The 23,670-nt window shown below is 41.7% G+C and overlaps 2 protein-coding genes across 4 annotated transcripts; one reads left to right on the top strand and one right to left on the bottom strand.

Annotated features, from left to right (window-relative positions):
* Positions 1–1,572: 1,572 nt before the first annotated feature.
* Positions 1,573–18,630, bottom strand: SLC25A35 (solute carrier family 25 member 35). Of its 2 annotated transcripts, none has more exons than XM_056817542.1 (5): positions 17,189–18,630; positions 16,200–16,265; positions 15,566–15,718; positions 15,208–15,342; positions 1,573–1,916 (listed from the first exon to the last, which is right to left on the bottom strand). In XM_056817542.1, exons 1-5 carry the CDS (start codon positions 17,561–17,563, stop codon positions 1,836–1,838), a joined length of 810 nt encoding a protein of 269 aa, XP_056673520.1. In that variant the 5' UTR covers positions 17,564–18,630; the 3' UTR covers positions 1,573–1,835. The 2 variants fall into 2 exon arrangements, with proteins under 2 accessions (XP_056673520.1, XP_001368207.1); XM_001368170.4 differs by lacking the exon at positions 1,573–1,916 and adding an exon at positions 14,424–15,050.
* Positions 12,660–14,458, top strand: RANGRF (RAN guanine nucleotide release factor). 2 transcript variants are annotated; one of them, XM_007483124.3, is made up of 6 exons: positions 12,660–12,811; positions 12,996–13,080; positions 13,176–13,292; positions 13,473–13,623; positions 13,891–13,976; positions 14,172–14,458. In XM_007483124.3, exons 2-6 carry the CDS (start codon positions 13,004–13,006, stop codon positions 14,302–14,304), a joined length of 564 nt encoding a protein of 187 aa, XP_007483186.1. In that variant the 5' UTR covers positions 12,660–12,811; positions 12,996–13,003; the 3' UTR covers positions 14,305–14,458. The 2 variants fall into 2 exon arrangements, with proteins under 2 accessions (XP_007483186.1, XP_001364184.1); XM_001364147.4 differs by having other exon boundaries at positions 13,473–13,626.
* Positions 18,631–23,670: the final 5,040 nt, after the last annotated feature.

The following is a 23,670-nucleotide window of genomic DNA, read 5'->3' as shown; positions in this document are numbered from 1 at the left end:
GAATTCCTCCACTTTATTATTACTTTTAGCACAATAGTATTCCATCACCAACATACACCACAATTTGTTCAGCCATTCCCCAATTGAAGGGCAGCCCCTCATTTTCCAATTTTTTGCCACCAACAAAGAGCGCAGCTATGAATATTTTTGTACATGTCTTTTTCCTTATCTCTTTGGGGTACAAACCCAGCAGTGCTATGGCTGGATCAAAGGGCAGGCAGTCTTTTATCGCCCTTTGGGCATAGTTCCAAATTGCCCTCCACAATGGTTGGATCAATTCACAACTCCACCAGCAATTAATTAGTGTCCCTACTTTGCCACATCCCCCAGCATTCATTACTTTCCTTTGCTGTCATGTTAGCCAATCTGCTAGATGTGAGGTTATACCTCAGAGTTTTGATTTGCATTTCTCTGATAAGAGATTTAGAACACTTTTTCATGTGCTTATTAATAGTTTTGATTTCTTTAACTGAAAATTGCCTATTCATGTCCCTTGCCCATTTATCAGTGAGTTGATTTTTTTGTACAACTGGTTTAGCTCTTTATAAATTTGAGTAATTAGACCTTTGTCAGAGATTTTTGTAATGAAGATTGTTTCCCAATTTGTTGCTTCCCTTCTAATTTTGGATGCATTAGTTTTGTTTGTACAAAACTTTTTTAATTTGATGTAATCAAAATTATTGGTTTTACATTTTGTGATTTTTTTTTCTAGCTCTTGCTTGGTTTTAAAGTCTTTCCTTTCCCAATGATCTGACATGTATACTATTCTGTGTTCACCTAATTTGCTTATAGTTTCCTTCTTTATATTCAGGTCATTCACCCATTCTGAATTTATCTTGTTGTAGGGTGTGAGATGTTGATCCAAACCTAATCTCTCCCATACTGTCTTCCAATTTTCCCAGCAGTTTTTATCAAATAGTGGGTTTTGGTCCCCAAAACTGGGATCTTTGGGTTTATCATAGACTGTCTTGCTGAGGTAATTTACCCCAAGTCTATTCCACTGATCCTCCTTTCTGTCTCTTAGCCAGTACCAAATTGTTTTGATGACCACTACTTTATAGTATAGTTTGAGATCTGGGACTGCAAGGCCACCTTCCTTTGCATTTTTTTTTCCATGATTTCCATGGATATCCTTGATCTTTTGTTCTTCCAAATGAACTTTGTTAGGTTTTTTTCTAATTCAGCAAAAAAGTTTTTTGGTAGTTCAATGGGTATGGCACTAAATAAGTAAATTAATTTGGGTAGGATTGTCATTTTTATTATGTTAGCTTGTTCCACCCATGAGCAATCAACGTTTTTCCAATTGTTTAGATCTAGTTTTAATTGAGAGTGTTTTATAGTTGTGTTCATATAGTTCCTGTGTTTGTCTTGGCAGATAGATTCCCAAGTATTTTATATTGTCTAGGGTGATTTTTTTTTAATATTTGAAATAATTGTTTATTTCATCTTATTCTAAATACTATGCATTTATGCTATATACCAAAATTATTTCTTTTTTTTAACGTTATTTTATTTGGTCATTTCCAAACATTATTCATTGGAAACAAAAATCATTTTCTTTTCTCCCCCCCCCCCACCTCTCCCATAGCTGATGCATGATTCCACTGGGTATCACATGTGTTCTTGACTCGAACCCATTTCCGTGTTGTTGGTATTTGCACTAGAGTGTTCATTTAGAGTCTCTCCTCAGTCATATCCCCTCAACCCCTGTAGTCAAGCAGTTGCTTTTCTTCAGTGTTTTTACTCTCACAGTTTATCCTCTGCTTGTGGATAGTGTTTTTTAGATCCCTGCAGTTTGTTCCGGGACATTGCATTATCCCTAATGGAGAAGTCCATTACCTTCGATTGTACCACAGTGTATCAGTCTCTGTGTACAGTGATTTCCCGGTTCTGCTCCTTTTGCTCTGCATCACTTCCTGGAGGTTAAATAAAAGATTGTCTCCATGGAATTCTTCCACTTTATTATTCCTTTTAGCACAATAGTATTCCATCACCAACATACACCACAATTTGTTCAGCCATTCCCCAATTGAAGGGCAGCCCCTCATTGGCCACCACAAAGAGTGCAGTTATGAATATTCTTGTACAAGTTTTTTTCCTTATTATCTCTTTGGGGTACAAATCCAGCAGTGCTATGGCTGGATCAAAGGGCAGGCAGTCTTTTATCACCCTTTGGACATAGTTCCAAATTGCCCTCCAGAATGGTTGGATCAATTCACAACTCCACCAGCAATTAATTAGTGTCCCTACTTTGCCACATCCCCTCCAGCATTCATTACTTTCCATAGCTGTCCTGTTAGCCAATCTGCTAGGTGTGAGGTGATACCTCAGAGTTGTTTTGATTTGCATCTCTCTGATTATAAGAGATGTAGAGCACTTTTTCATGTGCTTATTAATAGTTTTGATTTCTTTGGCTGAGAACTGCCTGTTCATGTCCCTTGCCCATTTATCAATTGGAGAATGGCTTGATTTTTTGTACAATTGATTTATCTCTTTGTAAATTTGAGTAATTAAACCTTTGTCAGAGTTTTTTTTTTTTAATTTTAATATTATTTTATTTGGTCGTTTTCATACATTATTCACTGGAAACAAAGATTGTTTTCTTTTCCTCCCCTCCCCTCCCCCAGCCCCCCCCGCCTTTCCCTCTCCCATAGCCGACGCATGATTCCACTGGTTATCACATGTGTTCTTGACTCGAACCCATTTCCCTGTTGTTGGAGTTTGCATTATAGTGTTCATTTAGAGTCTCTCCTCAGTCTTATCTCCTCCAACCCTGTAGTCAAGCAGTTGCTTTTCAGCGGTGTTTTTACTCCCACAGTTTATCCTCTGCTTGTGGGTAGTATTTTTTTTTTAGATCCCTGCAGATTGTTCAGGGATTGCATTGATACTAATGGAGAAGTCCATCACCTTCGATTGTACCACAATGTATCAGTCTCTGTGTACAATGTTTTCCTGGTTCTGCTCCTCTCGCTCTGCATTACTTCCTGGAGGTTGTTCCAGTCTCCATGGAACTTCTCCACTTTATTATTCCTTTTAGCACAATAGTATTCCATCACCAACATATACCACAATTTGTTCAGCCATTCCCCAATTGAAGGGCATCCCCTCGTTTTCCAATTTTTGGCCACCACAAAGAGCGCAGCTATGAATATTTTTGTACAAGTCTTTTTGTCCATTATCTCTTTGGGGTACAAGCCCAGCAGTGCTATGGCTGGATCAAAGGGCAGACAGTCTTTTATCGCCCTTTGGACATAGTTCCAAATTGCCCTCCAGAATGGTTGGATCAATTCACAACTCCACCAGCAATTAATCAATGTCCCCACTTTGCCACATCCCCTCCAGCATTCATTACTTTGCATAGCTGTCATGTTAGCCAATCTGCTAGGTGTGAGATGATACCTCAGAGTTGTTTTGATTTGCATCTCTCTGATTATAAGAGATGTAGAGCACTTTTTCATGTGCTTATTAATAGTTTTGATTTCTTTGGCTGTGAATTGCCTGTTCATGTCCCTTGCCCATTTGTCAATTGGAGAATGGCTTGATTTTTTGTACAATTGATTTAGTTCTTTATAAATTTTAGTAATTAAACCCTTGTCAGAGTTTTTATGAAGATTGCTTCCCAATTTGTTGCTTTCCATCTGATTTTAGTTACATTGGTTTTGTTTGTTCAAAAACTTTTTAATTTGATGTATTCCAAATTACTTATTTTGCATTTTGTGACTCTTTCTAAGTCTTGCTTGGTTTTAAAATCTTTCCCTTCCCAAAGGTCTGTCATGTATACTATTCTTTGTTTGCCTAATTTTCTTATGGTTTCCTTCTTTATGTTCAAGTCATTCACCCATTTTGAATTTATTTTGGTGTAGGGTGTGAGGTGTTGATCTAAACCTAATCTTTCCCACACTATCCTCCAATTTTCCCAGCAGTTTTTATGAAATAGTGTATTTTTATCGCAAAAGCTGGGTTCTCTGGGTTTGTCATATACTATTGTGCTGAGGTCACTTACCCCGAGTCTATTCCACTGATCCTCCTTTCTGTCTCTTAGCCAGTACCAAATTGTTTTGATGACCGCTGCTTTATAATATAGTCTGAGATCTAGGACTGCAAGGCCCCCTTCCTTTGTATTTTTTTTTCATTGTTTCCCTGGATATCCTTGATCCTTTGTTCTTCCAAATGAACTTTGTTATGGTTTTTTCTAAATCAGTAAAAAAAAATTTTTGGAAGTTCAATGGGTATGGCACTAAATAGATAAATGAGTTTGAGTAGGATGGTCATTTTTATTATATTGGCTCATCCTACCCATGAGCAGTTAATGTTCTTCCAATTGTTCAAGTCTAGTTTTAGTTGTGTGAAGAGTGTTTTGTAGTTGTGTTCATATAGTTCCTGTGTTTGTTTTGGGAGATAGATTCCTAAGTATTTTATTTTGTCTAAGGTGATTTTGAATGGGATTTCTCTTTCTAGTTCTTGCTGCTGAGCTGTGTTGGAAATATATAGAAATGCTGCTGACTTATGTGGTTTATTTTGTATTCTGCAACTTTGCTAAAATTGTTGATTGTTTTGACTACCTTTTTGGTTGATTCTCTAGGATTCTTTAAGTAAATCATCATATCATCCGCAAAGAATGATAGCTTGGTCTCTTCATTGCCAATTTTAGTACCTTCAATTTCTTTTTCTTCTTTAATTGCTATTGCTACAATGTTAAATAATAGAGGCGATAATGGGCATCCTTGTTTCACTCCTGATCTTACTGAGAAGGCTTCTTTCTAGTTTGTCCCCATTGCAGATGATGTTTGCTGATGGTTTTAGATATATACTGTTTATTCATTTTAGGAAAGGCCCTTCTATTCCTATACTTTCTAGTGTTTTCAGTAGGAATGGGTGTTGTATTTTATCAAAGGCTATTTCTGCATCTATTGAGATAATCATGTGATTTTTGTCAGTTTGCTTGTTAATACGGTCAATTATGTGGATGGTTTTCCTAATATTGAACCATCCTTGCATTCCTGGTATGAATCCTACCTGGTCATAGTGAATAACCCTTGTAATGACTTGCTGGAGTCTTTTTGCTAGTATCCTATTTAAGATTTTTGCATCTATATTCATTAAGGAGATTGGTCTGTAGTTTTCTTTCTCTGTTTTTGACCTGCCTGGTTTTTGGATCAGTACCATATTTGTGTCATAAAAGGAATTTGGTAGAACTCTTTCTTTGCTATTCTGTCAAATAGTTTGTATAATATTGGGATTAGTTGTTCTTTGAATGTTTGATAGAATTCATTTGTGAATCCATCTGGACCTGGGGATTTTTTCTTAGGGAGTTCTTTGATGGCTTGTTCAATTATATTTTCTGATGTATTTCTTTGTCAAAGCTAATATGACTATCATCAGTTAAATGGAACTGAAGTACACTTAAGAGAAAGCCATTGATGGAAGCTGGAGCATGAGAATTTGAATTAAGAGATCTTAAATTTTGAGTTAGTCAGTGTTACATTTATATTTATTGTAACATCATCTGAAATGATTACTCTTCATCCTTTTGTTTTGTTCAGTTGAAGCATAATGGATTTTGCACCATCTCCTTCATTTTAACTGTAAATCTGCTTTTCTTATAAATATGTGGCCTATATCCTATAGAATCCCATCATACTATGGGATTCTGCTTTTGTAACTCCATTCTACTGGGTGATTTCTTCACATTCACAGTTATTACTGTGAACTGTTCTCTTCTACTTTCTCCTCTCTTTCCTCCCCTCTTCTTGATAAACAAGAAGTAGTGAGGTGGCTCAAGTGGATTGTGAGCCAGGTCTAGAGATAGCAGGTCCTGGGATCAAATGTGACCTCAGACACTTCCTAGCTGTGTGATTCTGGGCAAATCACTTAAACCCAGTTGCCTATCTATCCCTTAGCACTCTTCTGCTTTGGAATTGACACTTGGTATCACTTCTAAGACAGGAAGTAAGTTTTTTTGTTTGTTTTGTTTTGTTTTGAAGTGCCTTCCCTCCTACTCACATGCTTCAGAATGAAACGGGAAAAAATCACACACTGATGACTAAGTTCATTACAAATTTGTTATATAACCTCAACTGGGACCTCATTACTGTCAAGCAATCCTAATTATCTTACTTTTCCCCTTATTATAACAACTCTTTCATATCTTTTTATTCCTCCTTCAAATTTACCATGGCAGCCCTGCCCACCACCTTGAGAACCTAGCCTCAAAAGTACATTGAAAAAAGTGAGGCCATTTGGTGAGAGATCCTCTTCTGTCCTCTCCCTCATCTTGTATCTCTCAAATGCCTTCCTACACTATACCATCATCTCTTTCTCTCATGGTCTCTTTACTAGTGATCCCATCCCTTCCCATCTTCTTCAGCAGATTGCCCCATCATCCTCACTCTCTCTCCCTGGCCACTTCTCTACTGTCTACAAACATGCCTCTCTCCTCCATCCCCTTCATTTGATCTTCCTTTCTATCCCTATTAGCTATTGTCCTATATGGATAAATTCCTTGAGAAATCTATAATTGGTCCTTCTACTTCCTTTCCTCTCAATCTTAACTCTAATCTGACTTCTGACCTCATAATTTAATTAGAACTTCTCTCCAAAATTATCAGATTTTTTTTACAATACTGATTTTATTTTACTAATCACATGTAATAATTTTTCACATAAGTTTTCTGAAGTTATATGATCCAAACTGTCTCTCTCACTTCCCTCCCCACTTCTGGAGATGGTAAGCAATTTGATCGGGGTTATACATGTATAATCATGCAAAACATTTCCATATTGTTCATTTTCAGAAACCTCTTAATGACCAAATCTTTTTTTAAGCCTTCCCCTCCACATATTGCTCTACTATGCTTCATATACTTTTATCCTGTGTGATTTATCTCCTATATACCACGTATGCCACATATTTAATATGTCTATAACTATATATACATTTATATCTTGTAATTCTGCACATAGTTGCTTGCATGTTGTCTCCTCCTAGACTGTCAGTTCCTTGAGAGGAACTGGTTTGATTTTGGGTTTTTTTGCCTTTTCTTCATATCTCTATTTTCACTTAGCATAGTTCTTGGTACTGAGTGGTAGTTGCTCACTTTTAGCCTTAGGGCCAAGCCCAGTCATTATGATCACATAGTAGTCATTTTCCAATTTTTTCCCCCTTTAATATTGGATTGCCCAATATCATCTGACTGCTGTGACTGTCTCTTCTTTCACCCCAATGTGGGGAGGGGGATTAATAATTCTCCAACTGGATAAAATAGCTCTTCTCAAGTAATAAACATTCCCATTGTTCCTCCTCAGTAGGTTTGCTGAATAAACTTGAATGGGACAAACTTTAGTAAAGATATGTGTAAGGGTTTAGCCATCCTCCAAACCAAGAGGCACAGAGTACAGTTAGGAAGATCCTTTTTGTTTCCTTCTGTGGCCCTCTCCACAAGACAAGATTTTTTTTAGGGCAAGATCTAGCTCTATCTTTCTCACCATCAAACTGAAAAATTTGTCATCTTTGTCCTACATCCTATTTCCTACATGATCTAAATGAGTGTGATGACATCACCACAGGATACTGGCCAACTTGCAAAGCCCCAGCCATGGCCACACAACCTCTCTACCTGTTGTCTATTTGTGAATTTTGCATTCCACTGATGGAGTGTGGGAGAGTATCCATCCTACATGTGCATTGCAGATGTTTTCTTGTCACTTTTGCTTTGGACCAATATTATCGGTGAGTACTATCCCAGACCTGAGGTAGGTGTTAGTGTTACACTGAATTGATGAGCATCTTGTCTCATGAGGTAGATTGGCTGTTTCTTGTAAGGATAACAGTTTTTTAAATTGATTTTGTATTATTCTATAATACCTCACACAGTTCACAGAACACTGTTGTAGGCATTAAATAAAGGATGATTTTACACTTGTTGATTTGATACAATAACTGACTATCCTCAGATTGCAATCCATGGAACTGACTCCCATCCTCAACTGCTAAGCTGATAGACTGTGGGGGAGGGAGTTGGGGAGGAAGGATGACTTGTCCTCTACCTTCCTCATCCTCCCCTTTCCAGTTTCATCTTTGCCTGATTGTCTGGATCCTTCATTCTCCCTTTCTGTCCCATAAAGTTAGATTCCTGAAATTAGAAGCTAATGAGAAGAGAATAGGACATGGGCTCTGAACAAGCTCTCTATTCTCCACCCTCAAGCCCTTCAGTCCAGAAAACCATCATCAGCATTTACTTCACAGTTCTAATTTATCAAGCTATTTCCAAAGAACTCTAGTTAGGACTAGAGCTGACTGGTACAAGGCAGAGGCACTCTGGGGGAGGCCTCTACTCTTTCTTCATTCTGGGAAAGTGGATAAAAAGTCAAGATTGGGGTGGAGGAGACAGTGATGCCTATTACCTACCACTAATCCTACATTTCAGAGCCAGATCAGGGATAGATAGGCAAAGTAAGTAGCCAACCTAGAAGTAAATCTGCTGGGAGCTAGACATTTTTTTTAAACCTCCACCTTCCATCTTAGAATCATTACTGTGTATGGGTTCCCAAGGCAGAAGAATAGTAAAGAGGAAGGGGGAGGAGTGGGCTAAGATGGTGGAGAAGGTACAGGGTCCCATCTAATTCTACCCTCCCAAAAGCAATGATATAATGCCTCAAAACCAATTCTGGAGCAGCATACTAACTCATAAATAGAAAAGGTAAAGTAATTTTTCAGCCCAAAGCAGTGCACAAGGGCAGGCCCCACTCGGACACTGGGTCGGTCTGAGCTGAAGCAGCAAAGATTTCCAGAGCTCTCAGACAAAAACCATAAGGGGGGGACTCACCAAGACAATTGCTCAGAAGAGATAACAAAAGTCCCTTTGTTGGCTCTCAGTACAAGACTTGCATTGCCCAAACTTAGATCAGGAAGCAGTACTGGGGCCACTGTCTCACATTGTGGCCACAGGGATTATAGTAATAAGAGGTAAAGGAGTGCTTGAAGTTACTCATAGACTAGAGCACAGGCCTGGAGAGTATTAAACATACCTCTTCTTACATCATACCAACATAGAAGGACCAAGAACAGAAACTCAACATAAAATAAAAATAAAAAATAAAATTAAGGTACTGGGAGGAGGGGGAAGGGGAAAATTGAATGGGGTAAATTATTATACATAAAAGAGGCATGAAAGAGTGTTCACAGTGGAGGGGAAATATGGGAGGTGGGGAGAGCATGTGAACCTTATTCTTACAGAATTGTCTCAATGAGGGAAGAACATACAACACAATTGACTGGGTATAAAAAGTTAAATTACTCTAAAGGAAACAGGAGAAGGGGATAAGAGAAGGTGGGGTAGAACTGATATAAAAGAGGGCAAATTAAGAGAGGTAGAAGTAAAAAACTAAACAAAGGTAAATAGAATGGAAAATCATAATGGTGCAAAAATTTTTTACAGGTCTCTAATAAAAACCTCATTTCTCAAATAGGGATATGATTTGAATATATAATAATACAAATCATTCCCCAATTATAAATGGTCAAAAGATATGACAAATAGTTCTCAAAGTAATTAAAGCTCTCTATGGTCATGCAAAAAATGCACTAAGTCACTATTATTTAGAGAAATGCAAATTAAAATAACTCTGAGGTACTACCCTATCAAATTGGCTGTGATGACAAAAAAGAAAAATGACAAAACTTGGAGAGGACGTGGGAAAGCTAGGACATGAATGCATTGTTTGGAGAGTCATGAACTGATTCAATCATTCAGGAGAGCAATTTGGATCTATGTCCCAAAGGCTATAAAAACAGTACTCTTTGACCCTGCAATAACATTACTGTATCCCCAAGAGAAAAAACAAAAAGAGGAAGGACCTATATGTACAAAAATATTTAAAGCAGCTATTTTTAGGGGGGCAACTATTTGGAAAGTGAAGGGATATCCACCAATTGGGGAATGACTAAATAAATACTGACAAGCAGCAGGAGCTCAGAAAAACCTAGAAAGACTTACATGAACTGAAGCAGTGAAATAAGCAGAACCAGAAGAACATTGTACAGTGACAGGAATATAATGAACAACTGTGAATAATAGCTATTCTCAGCAATATAATATTCAAAACTATTCTAAAGGCCTCATGATAAAAAAAAAAAGCCATCTACTTTCTAGAGGAAAAAAATCAAGTCTGAATCCAGACCAAAGGAAACTTTTTTCATTAAAATTTTTTTTTCCTATTTCATTTTCCTTCCATAAAAGAAGTGAGGAAAATATTTTATACGATTGCACATATAAAATCTATATGAGATTGCTTACCATCTCAAAGCAGGTAGGAGGTTAGGAGGGAGAGAATTTGAGATTTGGTATTCTTTGAAAATATTGGAAACTTTTTACATGTAAGGGGGGGTTTAAAAAAAATGATAAGGGCTAGGCAATTGGGGTTAAGTGACTTGTCCCTGGTCACACAGGTAGGCAGTGTTTGAGGCCAGATTGGAACCCAGGACCTCCTTGTCTCTAGACCTGGCTCTCAACTCACAGGGACATAACTGTCCCTGATACTTCTTTTTTTGCTAAACCCTTACCTTCAATCTTGGAATCAATACTGTGTATTGGTTCCAAGGCAGAAGAGTGGTAAAGGCTAGGCACTGGGGGGGTTAAGTGACTTGTCCAGGGACACATAGCTGGGAAGTGTCTGAGGCCAGATTTGAACGTAGGACCTCCCTTGTCTAGGCCTGGCTCTCAATTCACTGAGCTACCCAGCTGCACCCCCTCCCCTATACTTCTGATAAAATGTAAAGGCATTTTACAGTGGATTTTTAAAAATACTTCAAGGATTCAATTCATGGGTACTCCTCCCAAGCTTTAATTAGTCTCACAACTCACTATAAAATTCATCATGATGGCCCATGAAAATCCATTGTTGGGCCAGCTGGAAGCCAAGTTCTTTACTTCATTGGCATAGCTTTTAAAGGCCACCTCAATATCATATTTCCTCAGATTTACATCTCATAGTTTTGGGATGCCTATGTGGATTATAATTAACCCTTACAACCTCTAGGGATGGGAATTGATTGGGGGAAGACATCCTGGTAGAAGGAAAGTGGTACAATTTTCATACCAAGTCTCCAGTTATGCACACAAAAATTTTATTCAAATAATGACTCAGAAGCAGGGCACTTCTGGGCCTCAAGAAGAGAAGTAAAGAAGTTAAGAGTCAGAGAAGGGGAAGCCATCTCTTGGGCAGAGGAAGATTAGGTCTTGGATATTTCCCTAATGAGAGATGACAAAAAGTATTTTGGGGAGAGAAGGGGATGCAGGAGATTGTTATGTAATTCCTGTCTCAATTCAAACACCCCAAACAGAGGGGGAAATAGACTATATATACTTAAATATAATTATATTTAAAAGATTTAAAATCTAGGAGCAAGATGTAAAAGAAAGGCAAATTTTTAGTTTCATATAAAGAAAAATTTCCTAATAATCTTAGAACCTAGGATTTTTGAGCTGAAAGGGGGTGGGAAAAGTGCTGTACTTGGAATCAGGAAGATCTGGGAGCAAATGCCAGTTCTGACACTAGCTAGGTCACCCTGGGCATATTATTTAATCTTCAGCCTTAATTTCCTCATCTGCAAAATGAGGGAAGTAGATGGAATGTGATCCTAAAATTCCAAGCCTTCAAATCGTAGAGAAGGAAAAATGAGAAGCCTTGTCCCACAAATGGTTAATGGCAGGGATGAGGTTTGACTCTGGTGTCCTAGCTCCAAATCCCAGAGTTGTACAAAGATTATAATGTTTAAATTTAAATTGTTTTAATGTAAATCATCATTGATTTAAAGTAAGGGAATCCTTAGAAACTTAACCCACGAAAAAAACTCTGAGATCTAAGTTAACTCAAGGTTATTTAAACCGATGGTCGAAAGAATTGGAAATTTCATAATACGATGACTGCTTTGTAGCTATAACCTTTGAGTCTCACCCCATCTAAGTGGGAGACCAAGAATTAAAATTTAGGTCTCCTTTGACTCCAAATTGAGCATTAGTGCTCACAGTATCAAGCTGGAAAAGAATCCGTAATGTTGTAGAAGAGACTCTTTCCTTTCAAATTGGGGTGGGACTAGACGACTTCGAAGTCTTAGGTCCCAACTCTTGGGATTCCGGTGTTCTTGATCCCAAGTCCAAGGAATGCAGCCCTGCAGCCCTGATCTGCACCTTCCCACCCTTCCCCACACCTCCCTACCCCATTCCCTGGAAAGGAACTTGGAGGCATTAATTAGGTTATCCAAGTACTTACTAGGTCGGGGTCTCAGGTTCCAGGAACAAGGAAGGGGTGTGTGTGTTTGGAGTGTTGGATAGGGGCAGGCACCTGGTTCCATTGTTTTTCTAATCCCACAACTAAACCCAGGAGATTGATAAAATTAGATATTTTTTCCACCGGGGAGGAGAGGATTGAGGGAGGGGGGCACCAGTGTCCACTCCTCAACCAACTGGAGAAGAAACACCGAACACAGGAATGCATCCTGTCTAACTGCTTCGTAACTTTTCTCTGGCCTACCCATCCCCGCTCAGCGGAACAGCCTCTTTAAGAAGATACTAGGGTCAGGCAGTGAGTAGCAAGCCCAGGGGCCTGCCGTATACGTCACAAAACCGACGACCCGCTTTTCCCTCCCATTGGTCATTGGGCTGCTCAAGCTATTTGACCCCGCCATCTCCTCCATCTTTTAGGCAGTTAAGTTTCGTTCGGCAGAACTCGAGGGGGCAGCCCCAAGGCGCCCATTGGGTGGCGCGGTCGGGGGCGGGGCCAGACCTTAAAGGGCCCCGAAACCAAGAACTAGGTAAGAAAAGAACAGATAGTCCTGAATAAGATAGAACATGTGGCGCCCCCAACACCTCCTCCCGCCCTCATGACTAAGGACGCTGGTGGAGGAAGAGGGGCAGGGGTGGAGGAAGAGGGGCAGGGGTGGGGGAATGCATCACTCTTCCACAAACCCTTTCTTTTTTCTCACTTCCCCTACACAGGCCCGTCCATGGAGCCCAAACGCAACCATCCGCTGTTCGGGGGAGCTTTCTCCATCACCCTTCCCCCGGGGGCTCTGGACGTGAGGTCAGGGGTCACTTTCGGGTATGGCGGGGGCGGGAGACTGGGGGAGGCCTAGGAGGAGAACCGGTGAAGTTTAGCCTTCCTATTCTGTCTTTCAGTGATTTCCGGCCGGTCCCGGACAACCAGGAAGTTTTCTGCCACCGCGGGACGGAGCAGAGTCTCATTGTTGAGCTTTTGGAGCTGCAGGCGCACGTGCAAGGAGAAGCGGCAGCGCGGTGAGCGGAAATCTCCGCCAAGGGCGGGAACGGTCTGGTGCGGGCTCCTTTTTGGCCAATAGGAAGGCAATACGAATTCCGGTCGGAGGGGGCGTGGCCGCGGGCATCCTCTGCTAGAGGGTGTGTCTGAAGCTGCTGCGCCCCCCTTCCCTTGCCCTTCTTCTCCCCCTCCTCCTCTAGGTACCATTTCGAGGCCCTAGGAGGAGTGCAGGGGTCAGGGGACGAGCAAGTGGAAGCTGTGCAGCCTCTCTCCTTGCAAAATCTGTCCCTTCGAGCTTGCCGGGATGCCTGGGTCCTCTGCGGTCGGCAGCGCATGGCCAAGGAAAATGAGGTGGTGAGCTGTTAAGTCTTGGGGTTGTAGGGATAGCCAGTGGAGAAGGCAGGTGTCGAAAGAAGGATGGGGCGGAGAAGTGTGGGTGGAAGGAATAGGTGGAATGGAGTTCTGAGAAAAGGGTTTAGAAGGCCTGTCTGCACTGCGAACTACCTGGGCAATACCAGGGAAGCTTCAATTTATTATGTGAAATTATTTTTGGGGTCCCGGGCAGCTCTGACTTTGTATGGTTGCACAGAATTCTGAGCTGATTCTTGCTGCCCTCAGAATGAAAAGGATGTGATGTTACACCTGGCCCTATTCCGATTGCCACAATATGGAACTGACCTCCTGCTGACCTTCAACGAACCCACGTAAGTGAGGGTGGGGGTGGAATATCTGGGCTAGATGATTGGGTCTTTTGAAAGGAAGAAGGAAGAGTAGGACTGGGAGAATTCTTGCGGGTGGAGATAAAAGGAGGGTTTGGTTGTGGCACTGGGAGGGGAAAATGTTTATTTTCTATGGAGAAAGAAATTAGATCTGTGTGAACCTTTTCCTCTCTTCTCCAGACCTGGGAATACTACTAGGCCTGGCCATGGCCATGAATCAGGCCAAAACCACCCACCCTGGACTATGGTTGACTTTGAAAGGCTTGTAACTACCCTGACCCTTGTTGACCCCAGCATCTTTGGTCCCAGATAAAGATCTGAACTGCCCTCTGCCCCTGGTGTCTGGATGTCTGGATTCTCCAACAGAAGCAAGGGGTTGATGGTTGGAGTTTCCATCACTTCTCTGCTTCACATACAGACATAAGGCACCACTTTTGCAGAAATAAACTTGCTTTATATCAATACAATCTCTCTGTGACTGGTGAAAGGGGGAGGGAAGAAGTGTTTATACACTAGAGGCAGGGATGAAGAACGAAGAATTCCTTCAATTCCCTTTGGTTTGGGGGGATAAAGTTTAAAGCTGTGTATAGGGATTGGAAGCTAGAAGTCTGGGAAAGGAGACAAATCCCTCAGATTAATTCAACCCTGAGAGTAAAGGTGAGATTTGAAGCTGTGCATGATTCTAGGAGTGATGGCAGGATGAAAAGGAGTGCCCCACATAGTGATTCAACCCTGAGAATAAGGGAAGTTGGGGGAGGTGAGTGAATGATTATCAATCATTAAGACCTAAAAGTATGGAAGGGTCCAAAAAATATCATCTTGAGTGAGATAAGGGCATCCCTTCCCAAATGGAGAGTGTTGCAGGAGAATTTGGGGTGGGGGAGGTCACTGTTTGTGTGTCTGGTAAAGGATTCGAAGCTGGTCCCAGAAGAAGAGTGAGAGGATGGTGTGGGGGCCAAGGCGGAAGTAGGAAGCACCCACGCCCTTGTACATGCCCCAAATGCCCTCTGTCCGAATTGTCTGCATCAATGCATCTGGTAGCCCCCGATACATCAGACCCTGGGTGAGGCAGACATGGAAAGGAGTGGGATATATATTACAAAATTCTCCCTTACCCCACCTGTGTGCCCACCTGCTTGAACAATCCCCATTCCCATCAGACTCTTATTGCATGATACTGTAATTGTTTCCCCCACCCTGGTCCCCCACCCCTCACCTTTCCATGAGCATCTGTGGGTTGGTTGTAGAGCCTGGTGCTGATCACATCGAAGGGTGTCATGGCGAGGACCACAGCCATGCTACTCACCATTGCTGAAGCCAGAGCAAGTTTCCAGCTCTGTGGTGGAAACACCTGATGTAGGGGTGGAGGAAGTACATAAAAAGCAGTGGAAAAGAGCAACCCAGCCCTCCCTCCCTTTCCCTTAAGTCCCTGCCAGTGGCCTCACATTTGGGAGGTAGCATCTGTCTCCCACAGGCCAGGGTCAAATTGGTGGTGTTGCTCAGGAGTTAGGGGTGAACTAGTGGTCTTCCCTCCCCTTCCCAAATGACCCTTCCCATTTCCCACCAAGTGGTACCTCCCACTGGGCCACAAGATCTTTGATGGATGAGAAGGTGCAGAGCTGAGTGGAGGAGCCGACTATAACTCGAGGGAGTCCTCCCAATGCCCCTCTCCATAAACCAAATAGGCCATGTTTTCTTGCAATCACAGACAGTGCTTGAAACATACCCTGGTGAGGGAAGGGATGGAGTGGGATTCAGTTACCAGAGCAACCTCCCAAGACCTGCTAACACATTTCTGTCTTTAGAGTTTACAAAGACCTTTTAACACAAATGACCCTTCCACTCTTCCCAGAGGTTAGTTACCAGGAAAACAGGCTCTATCAAGACCCAGAACCAAAATGAAAACCTTTTAGTTTTCATGGTGACCATTCTCCCTTCTCCAACCCCTCAACTCTCAAGGGAGAAGAGAGGACTGCAGTCAGGGAATGTGTTAGAAATCCGGAAGTGAGGATGGAGTGGAGGCAAAGTGTAAAAACGTCAATGGAAAGGAAGATGGGGGTATAATGAGGAGATTCAGTGGTTGGACTTAGGAAGACAAGGAAGGATCAGGAGCTGATTTGGGGGTGTTGTGGAGAGACAATCAAGGCTGGAGAAAGAAAGAAGTCTAGTGACAGAGAATGGACTGGGGGTGGATAGTAAATCCCTCACCTGGTGCTTATATTGATGCCCAACTGCAATCTCAGAAGCTGATTGTGCCTGAAGGTGTGTCTTCACCTGGGAGAAGGAGGTGATATCATTTGCCCAAGACCCAGGCACCCTTCCCCCTCCTTTTCTTCAGGAACCCCAGTGCTTAGCCCCTAGTCTCTCCTATGAGAATAGCTAAGGAAGCAAATCCTTTAATCTGGTAATTATTGTTGTTCCCACAAAATAAATTGGTCATGGGACTCTGTGTCCCTTGGCTTTAGTCCCAAAAGATCTCCTAGCACTAAATAGATACCTCGTTTTCTTTTACACCACCCTGTTCCCTTTGTTGTGGAGAGTACAATTACTGCCTAGGTTTGCTAAGATTCAGGGAATACATCAAGCTAGGAGAAACCCAAATATCCAGATCTTAGCCTCTGATTACCTTAAGGGACCCAGAGAGGTCTAGTAGACATGGGACAAGTTTGTAGGCTCCTTGTGGATTGAATGTTTATAGTTTGCCTTCTGGATGGTAGAAGCCCTCATAAACCCAGAAGTCAAATGCAAACTTCTTTTCCTAAGATAGCCTTTACTGGCCTGAAATCCAGATTCACTTATCCAGAAGATCCTCAATTCTTTCCAAACTCTTTTGAATGTACTTGTAACCAATGCTGAAGCCTAGGTGAAGTTTTTGGTACTTCATACCCCCTGAATTATTCTCCTGATGTTCACCTATTCCATCCAAAACCATGTGAATCAATCAACAAATATTTTAAAGCACCTGCAGGGATAACTAGATTCTCTTCCAGGTATTACATGCTCTCTTAGAATGTCCTATGCCCTCCTTTCATGTAGACTTTACGTCATAGGGGCCTGACTTAAGAGAAAGATCCTCTAAATTTGTGACCACTTTCATGATTTTCCTCACCCTTACCACACCTCCCAAGGCCTTTTTGTATACTCTTGATTTGGTAGACAGGACTTTTGTCCTCCCTCGGCTGAAGATTAATCCTTACCATGTAGATGGGACTCCCTAAGTAGGCACCAATAACTCCAGCAATTCCCCCGGCAAGAGCACTACGGCCAGGGCTGTGGTTTCCATTGGAGTCAAGGAAAAAACCTTTAGCTTCCACCAGACCATAGATCCCCAGCCTTATCCCATTCATTAAGAACTGGTATACTAAGGCAGGGGCCAGGCCTTTCTGCAGGGCAGCCACCCCATCCACTTTCCCAATGGTGAAGAAGGCATGGAAGACATTTCGGTAGTGTCGCTGGTAAGAGCCTGGTGCTCGGAGCTCGCCCTGCAATTGCATTCGGGTTTTCACCACCTCCAAGGGGTTGGTAAATACACAGGCCCCACTGGCAGCCAGGCCACTCAGCAGGAAGTCCATGACTCCAAGCAGGCTGTAGGAGCTGGACCCGAAGTCAAGAAGTCGACAGAGGGGGTAGATGCTGGGTTCAGAGAAGTGTTGGGGACTGGAGGAGGGAAGCAATATGGATGGGGAAGAGAGGGTGGATGTCAGGAAAGGTTCAAGTTCAGAGGAACGGAAGGAAAGGAGTCTTTAGCGTTAGAAGTCAAGGGGTCAGGAAGTTCTAGAATTTGGAGATCAGCAGGGAACGAAGCCAAAGGGATTCAAGCGTTAGGGAAACAGAAGTAGCAAACTTTGGGGACCAGGAACCTTAAAAGGGATAGTGACTGATAAGTCACTTGAGCAAGGTCTGAAAGGGCATGCAAAAATTCAGAGGGAAGGGTTTGGGGAGAGACCTATCTGCAGGAAGGGTCCTTGCTGGCCTAGGGTTCAGAGGAAGGAAGGTCAGGAAGGGTCCAAAGCCAGAGGAGCGTGAGTGACAGGCGGAGACCGCGAGAGCCTGGAGTGTCAGAGACACTCGGCTGACCGGAGAGATCGCGGAGGGAAGGGGGAAGGAGATCGGACGGAGATCTCAGCAATAGGTCCAGGGCGCGGCGGAGATGGACCAGCTTGAGCATCAGGTGGAGCCCTCAGGATCCGGAATTAAGTCTTCAGGCTCGCGTCCCAACCCAGGGGTTGCTGGCGGCTGCAGCTCGGCCCGACCAGGGTGCTCTAGGGAGAGATAGGAGGGGCCACTCGGAGCGGGATGAAGAACCTTTCTGGTAGCCCTAGGCCAATCAGTGCAGTGCCGGCTTCGCGACCAATGGGAGAGGCCAGTCGGGGCCCAGCCTCCTATAACCTGGGCGGGAGTGGGGCGGAGAAACCGCGGCTAGGTTAACTCTCCTGGCGCCGTCTCAGTCTCCCGGGGAGTGGGGGCCGTGGGGGCGGGGCTGGCTCATTCACCCACGGACGGAAGCGGAGCGCAGCCTGGCCACGCCCGTCAGCTAGACCGCACCGTCTCCTGACGCACGCTGTCGCTAAGGTCGCTGGAAGACATGGAAGGGTATGGAGCCACGGTGCTGGATACGCGAGTTCGGAGGAGAATTCGGAGTTCAATCTGCTCTCCAGGTTGCGGGTTACGTAACAGTCCACACTGCCAGCTGGAACCCCGGGAAATAGAAAGAAAGAGACAGGAAAGAGACCTTCCCCTAATGTGGAAGGCATGGCCCCCTACCTTCCTCTAGAGGTGCATTTTGAAGGAAGAGGAGATTCATTCATTCTTTTATGTGCATGAATTTATGCATTCGTTTATACATTCATTCATCTGGCATTTATTATGTCGACTATGTGTTAAACCATTCGGGCAGGTGGCGCAGCTGGTTTTGAAGTCAGGAAGACAAGTTCAAATCCAACCTCTGAGACTTCTTAGCTGTGTGACCTTGGGCAAAAAAAAATAAGTTAGTAAAATTTTATTATGAAGCTACTATGTACCAGGCACTGTGCTAAGCACTGAGGATATATATACGAAAAAAGTCCTTATCCTCAAGGGAAGCAAAGCATAAAAGGAAACTGAAAAGGGCTGGGAGTGGGAAATGAGAAGTCTCAGAGCAGTTCCAAAATACTTTAGTCAGGTGAAAAACAAGGAAATGAGCTGTTCTCTTTAAATGGAGGTTTGTCGTCCGTGACCCTACCCTCCAATCTGAGAGGCAGACGGAGTGATTAGATGGAGGCTGATGAGATTTTTCGGAATGATATTATTCCACTAATGAACTCCCTGGGCCAAGGTGAAGTCCGAAATTGTAATGGAGCCAGGTGAGAAGTGAGTCACAACCCTTGGCAGCCTCAGCTTCTTCTACCGCAAAATAGGGGAAATAATTGCACCTCCCTCACAGGTTTGTTGCAACCTTTTTCCTAAACACTGTGGTAGGAGCTGGGAATGCAGAGACTAAAACAATAGGTTCCATGTGTTCAAGGAACCAAAATTCTAGTGAAGTGATAAGATCATGCACACAAAATAGGTAAATAAAAATTTCATGGAGGAAACACTGTGGGATCAGGAAAGACTTCCATTAGGAAATGGCACCCAAGTTAGGGAGTACTTTGAAGGGACAGAAGTATGCCAGACGAGACAATCAGTGAAAGAATATTGTATATATGCATCAGGTGGATGTGGAAATAAGGCAGGTGGAATGGTCAGTCACACTGAACAAGTGGACTTACTGTGCATACTTTTCTTTTTTTTTTCATCCTTACCTTCTGTTTTACAAGCAGTAGCAGTTCTAAGGCAGAAGAGCCTAATCTGAAGCCACATTTGGACCCAGGTTCTCCAGACTCCAGACTTAGCCTCTATCCACTGAGGCACCTAGCTGCCCTGATTAAGCATACTTTTAAAACTTGCTTTGCCTACCTCCTTGCATGTGGTGCTTCTCTAGAAACTTCTCTCCAGCAGTATGATTTTCCCTTTCCATGAACTTACTCCTCTAAGAGAAAAGTGAAAGCAAAAATGCTCATGTTTGCTCCCCTTGCTGCTTGCTCTCCTTACCGACTCACCATCTCAAAGTTTATAAATACCGAATTAATACAGGCACAGCTTATCAATCAGTGGGTAAGTACCACTTCTCCACTTTATCTGAATCTTGTAAGGTTCCAGGTATGAACTTATCATCAAAGTAGCAAAGATGTATTCAAAAGTTGACTCTTATGAACAATCTGCTCATGTACCAGACTTATGGATATAATTCTTATATTTCTTGATCCTTGTAACAAAGTGAAACTCAAATCTTACAATATTCTGATCATTCCCCAAACCTATATAGTCCAAAGGCCAAATGGGCCTCTGGGCTGGGTGCTGACTTCTACATTGTCTTAGCCTCCACCTCTTTGATATTGTGGTTGTTAACCAGCCAAAGTTAAATTTTCTACCATGTCACACATTCATCAACTACCTTCCATTCCCCATTCCTTGAATAGGCAATAAAAACTGGGTTCACGTGTAGCTTTCTCTCCCACCATCAGAGGAGCAACATAGACTGAATGCCAAGCTGTTGAAATCTACGCCTCTGTGTCTTTCTTCTCTCTTTATGTTCTTTCCCTCTTAATCTCTAAACCCCTTCACCCATTTTCCTAAAGTCTTCAACTTCCCTTTCAGGTGCTCACCCTAGAGAAAAAAATATTGCGTAGCTGCTGGTAAGCTAAAGATATTTTAAATATCTCAGATTATATCAAGAAGACCGTGTCCACTTTAAGGCATCAGCTTCCACTGATAAAACTTTTCATATTCTTGGAATAAGGAACAATTTTGACCCATCAGAACTCAACCAAAGCAGCACACATCTCCCATCCACCTGACCAGGTGTTTACTTGTCTGCCTTTCTACTTGCTCCTCGATGTTTAACTTCCCATTCTCATCTCCTCAGAGGCTCCTTCCCAAAGTCATTGTTAGGAGTCCCAGGAGTAGTCCCAGGTCAAGTGCGAAATCTTATCAGAGCTCAGAGAATACCAGAAAAGAGACTGCTCATCACCAGACAGTCCTGCTCTAATCTCCTCTTGTACTGGGTCCAAGCCTTCCGGCAGAAATCTAAAAAGGTGGATTACATAGGTATGGGAAATAGCCAGTAGGACAGTTTGGCTGGAACATAGAGTACAAAGTGGTGGAGGGGAGGAAATAATGTGAAATAAATCAGCAAAGGCAGGCTGGAGATTTTTTTAATTAAAATTTTTTATTTAATTAATTTATAATATTTTTCCATGGTTACATAATTCATGTTCTTTCCCTCCCATTCCCCCCCCCTCCCTCCCATTAGTCGACTCACAATTTGAGGATAGTTTTTGAAGGACTTCTTTTTATATTATTTTTCTTCTTTATTATTTATTACCAATTACATGTAATAAATTTCAACACAAATTTTCCTAAGTTATGTGATCAAAATTATCTCCCCCACTTCCTTCCCTTTCCCCTCCTGGTGCTGGCAGGCAATTCAACCTGTTATACATGTATTATCATGCAAAACATATTTCTGCATTGTTCATTTTTGTAAGTTTAAATCTTATAAAATCTTATAAAACCCAAACCCTGAAACATAAACCCAAATAAACAAATGAAAAATTATATGCTTTCATCTGCATTCTGACTCCAACAGTTCTTTCTCTGGAGGTGGGTAGCCTTCCTTGTCATAAGTCACTCAGAATTGTCCTGGTTTGCTGTTAGTATTAAAATCTATCACATTTGATTATCCCACAGTATTGCTATTACTGCATACTCGCCTGGTTCTGTTTATTTTACTCTGTATACATTCATGAAGGTATTTCCAGCTCTTTCTGAAATCATCCTGTTCATCTTTTCTTACATCATAATAGTATTCCATCACTATACCACAATTCGTTTAGCCATTCCTCAATTGATGGACATCCCTTTAATTTCCAATTTTTTGCCACCACAAGAAGAGCAGCTATAAATGTTTTTGTACAAGTAGGTCTTTTCTTCTTGTTTTTGATCTCTTTGGGATACAGACCAACTAGTGGTATCACTGGAACAAAAGGTATGCATTATTTTATAACCCTTTGGGCATAGTTCCAAATTGCCCTCCAGAAAGGTTGGATCAGTTCACAGCTGCACCAGCAATGCATTAGTGTCCTAGTTTTGAAGGACTAATATTTTAGAAGCAGTAGGGAGCCATTAACATTCCTTGAGCAGGGAAATAGCAATGGTTGAGTTTTGGGAATATCTGTTTGGCAACTGTGAAAAATGAATTAGAAAGATGAAAATCTGGAAAGTGGGAGACCATTTAAAAGATGGAACATGAAACTGACAGAAATTAGAGAAAGAAGAATGTGAGTAGTACTATCCTATATTCTTTTAAAAAAGGAATATAAATTTGTGACCATAGGCAAGTCTTAATCCTGAGGCTCAGGGTTTTGTTTGTTTTGGGGTTTTTTCCCCTAGCAAAATTGTCAATTAATTGGAGAAGGGGTATATGGAAGAAAGAAGAATCAAGGATAAAGGTGAGGGTTAATAAAGCAGGGCTAAACTGATAGATAAGAATTTAGGGTCCTCCAAACTGGTTCCTTAAAATAAAAAAAATTTTTTTTAATCATACCTTTTGTCATAGTCATTTTCCATCTACCCACTTTAGATTTAGATTTAGATTGAGGTCTTCCTTAATCATAAGATCCAATATAGAGAACAAGACTGACAACATATATGTGTTTCACCTTTTGGAGTCCCACCAAGAGGATTGGAATGAGGGAAGTTAGGCAGTTTGACTGCAAAAATGTGGGTTCAATGACTGTGAATTGCCAAAACTGTAAAAATAATTTTAGTGTTTTGATTTTATATAAAAAATAAGTGGTCACCATGGGAAAATTTCCCAAATATGAATACCCAAGTCAGCTGGGTTTTATGGAGATTTTAATTAATACAGATCTTCATCTGTATTATTAATCTGAATTAAGGGAAGGGAGAGAGACAGAGTAAGAGGAAATAGTAGAAAGAGGCCTAGGGCCTAGGCCAAATGGCCTTTCTCTTTAAGAGAGAAAACTAAGTCAGTCTTTTATCCACTCACCACCAGATTTTGTTCCAAGCAAAACTCCAACTAAGTTCAGAGGCCCAGCTACTCCAACTAGTCTGAGATCCAACTCACCCTAAGTTGAGAGAGCCAGCTCCTTTTAAAGAGAAATTTCTCTTATGTCACCTCCCCTAAGTTTTCACACCTACCAATCACAGTAGACGTTTTCCACAGGACTGAGCATTCTTAATTCACATCTTCTTTTGTTAATCACTTTCCCCAAGTAGACTAAAACTTCACACCTCTTGCTAAGCTTGTCCTTTGTAAGTTGCTTGACCTTTTAGTGATTAATTTAACCTTTATAGGTACTTAGCACCCTTTTGTATTAGATCTAAAAATAGACCTAGCTTAAGGTTTTTTTGGCACCACTTAAATTTATTTTTTTTTAATCTGTCCTGTTTAATTTCATTTTTAGGTTCAAGAAATTTGTTTTGCTTGTGATTATTTCCATTCATTATATTTTTCTATTACTAATTGTAAGGACAAAAGCTTTATAGGGGTAGCAGACTATCTTGCAAATTATGCCAAATGGAAGAGGTCAGATCTGTTTTGTACTGATTATGCCAATCATAGGGTGGCATTCCC

This window comes from Monodelphis domestica, chromosome 2, assembly GCF_027887165.1.
Source record: "Monodelphis domestica isolate mMonDom1 chromosome 2, mMonDom1.pri, whole genome shotgun sequence".
Classification (NCBI taxonomy): domain Eukaryota; kingdom Metazoa; phylum Chordata; class Mammalia; order Didelphimorphia; family Didelphidae; genus Monodelphis; species Monodelphis domestica.
This window is presented reverse-complemented; position numbering and strand designations above follow the sequence as displayed.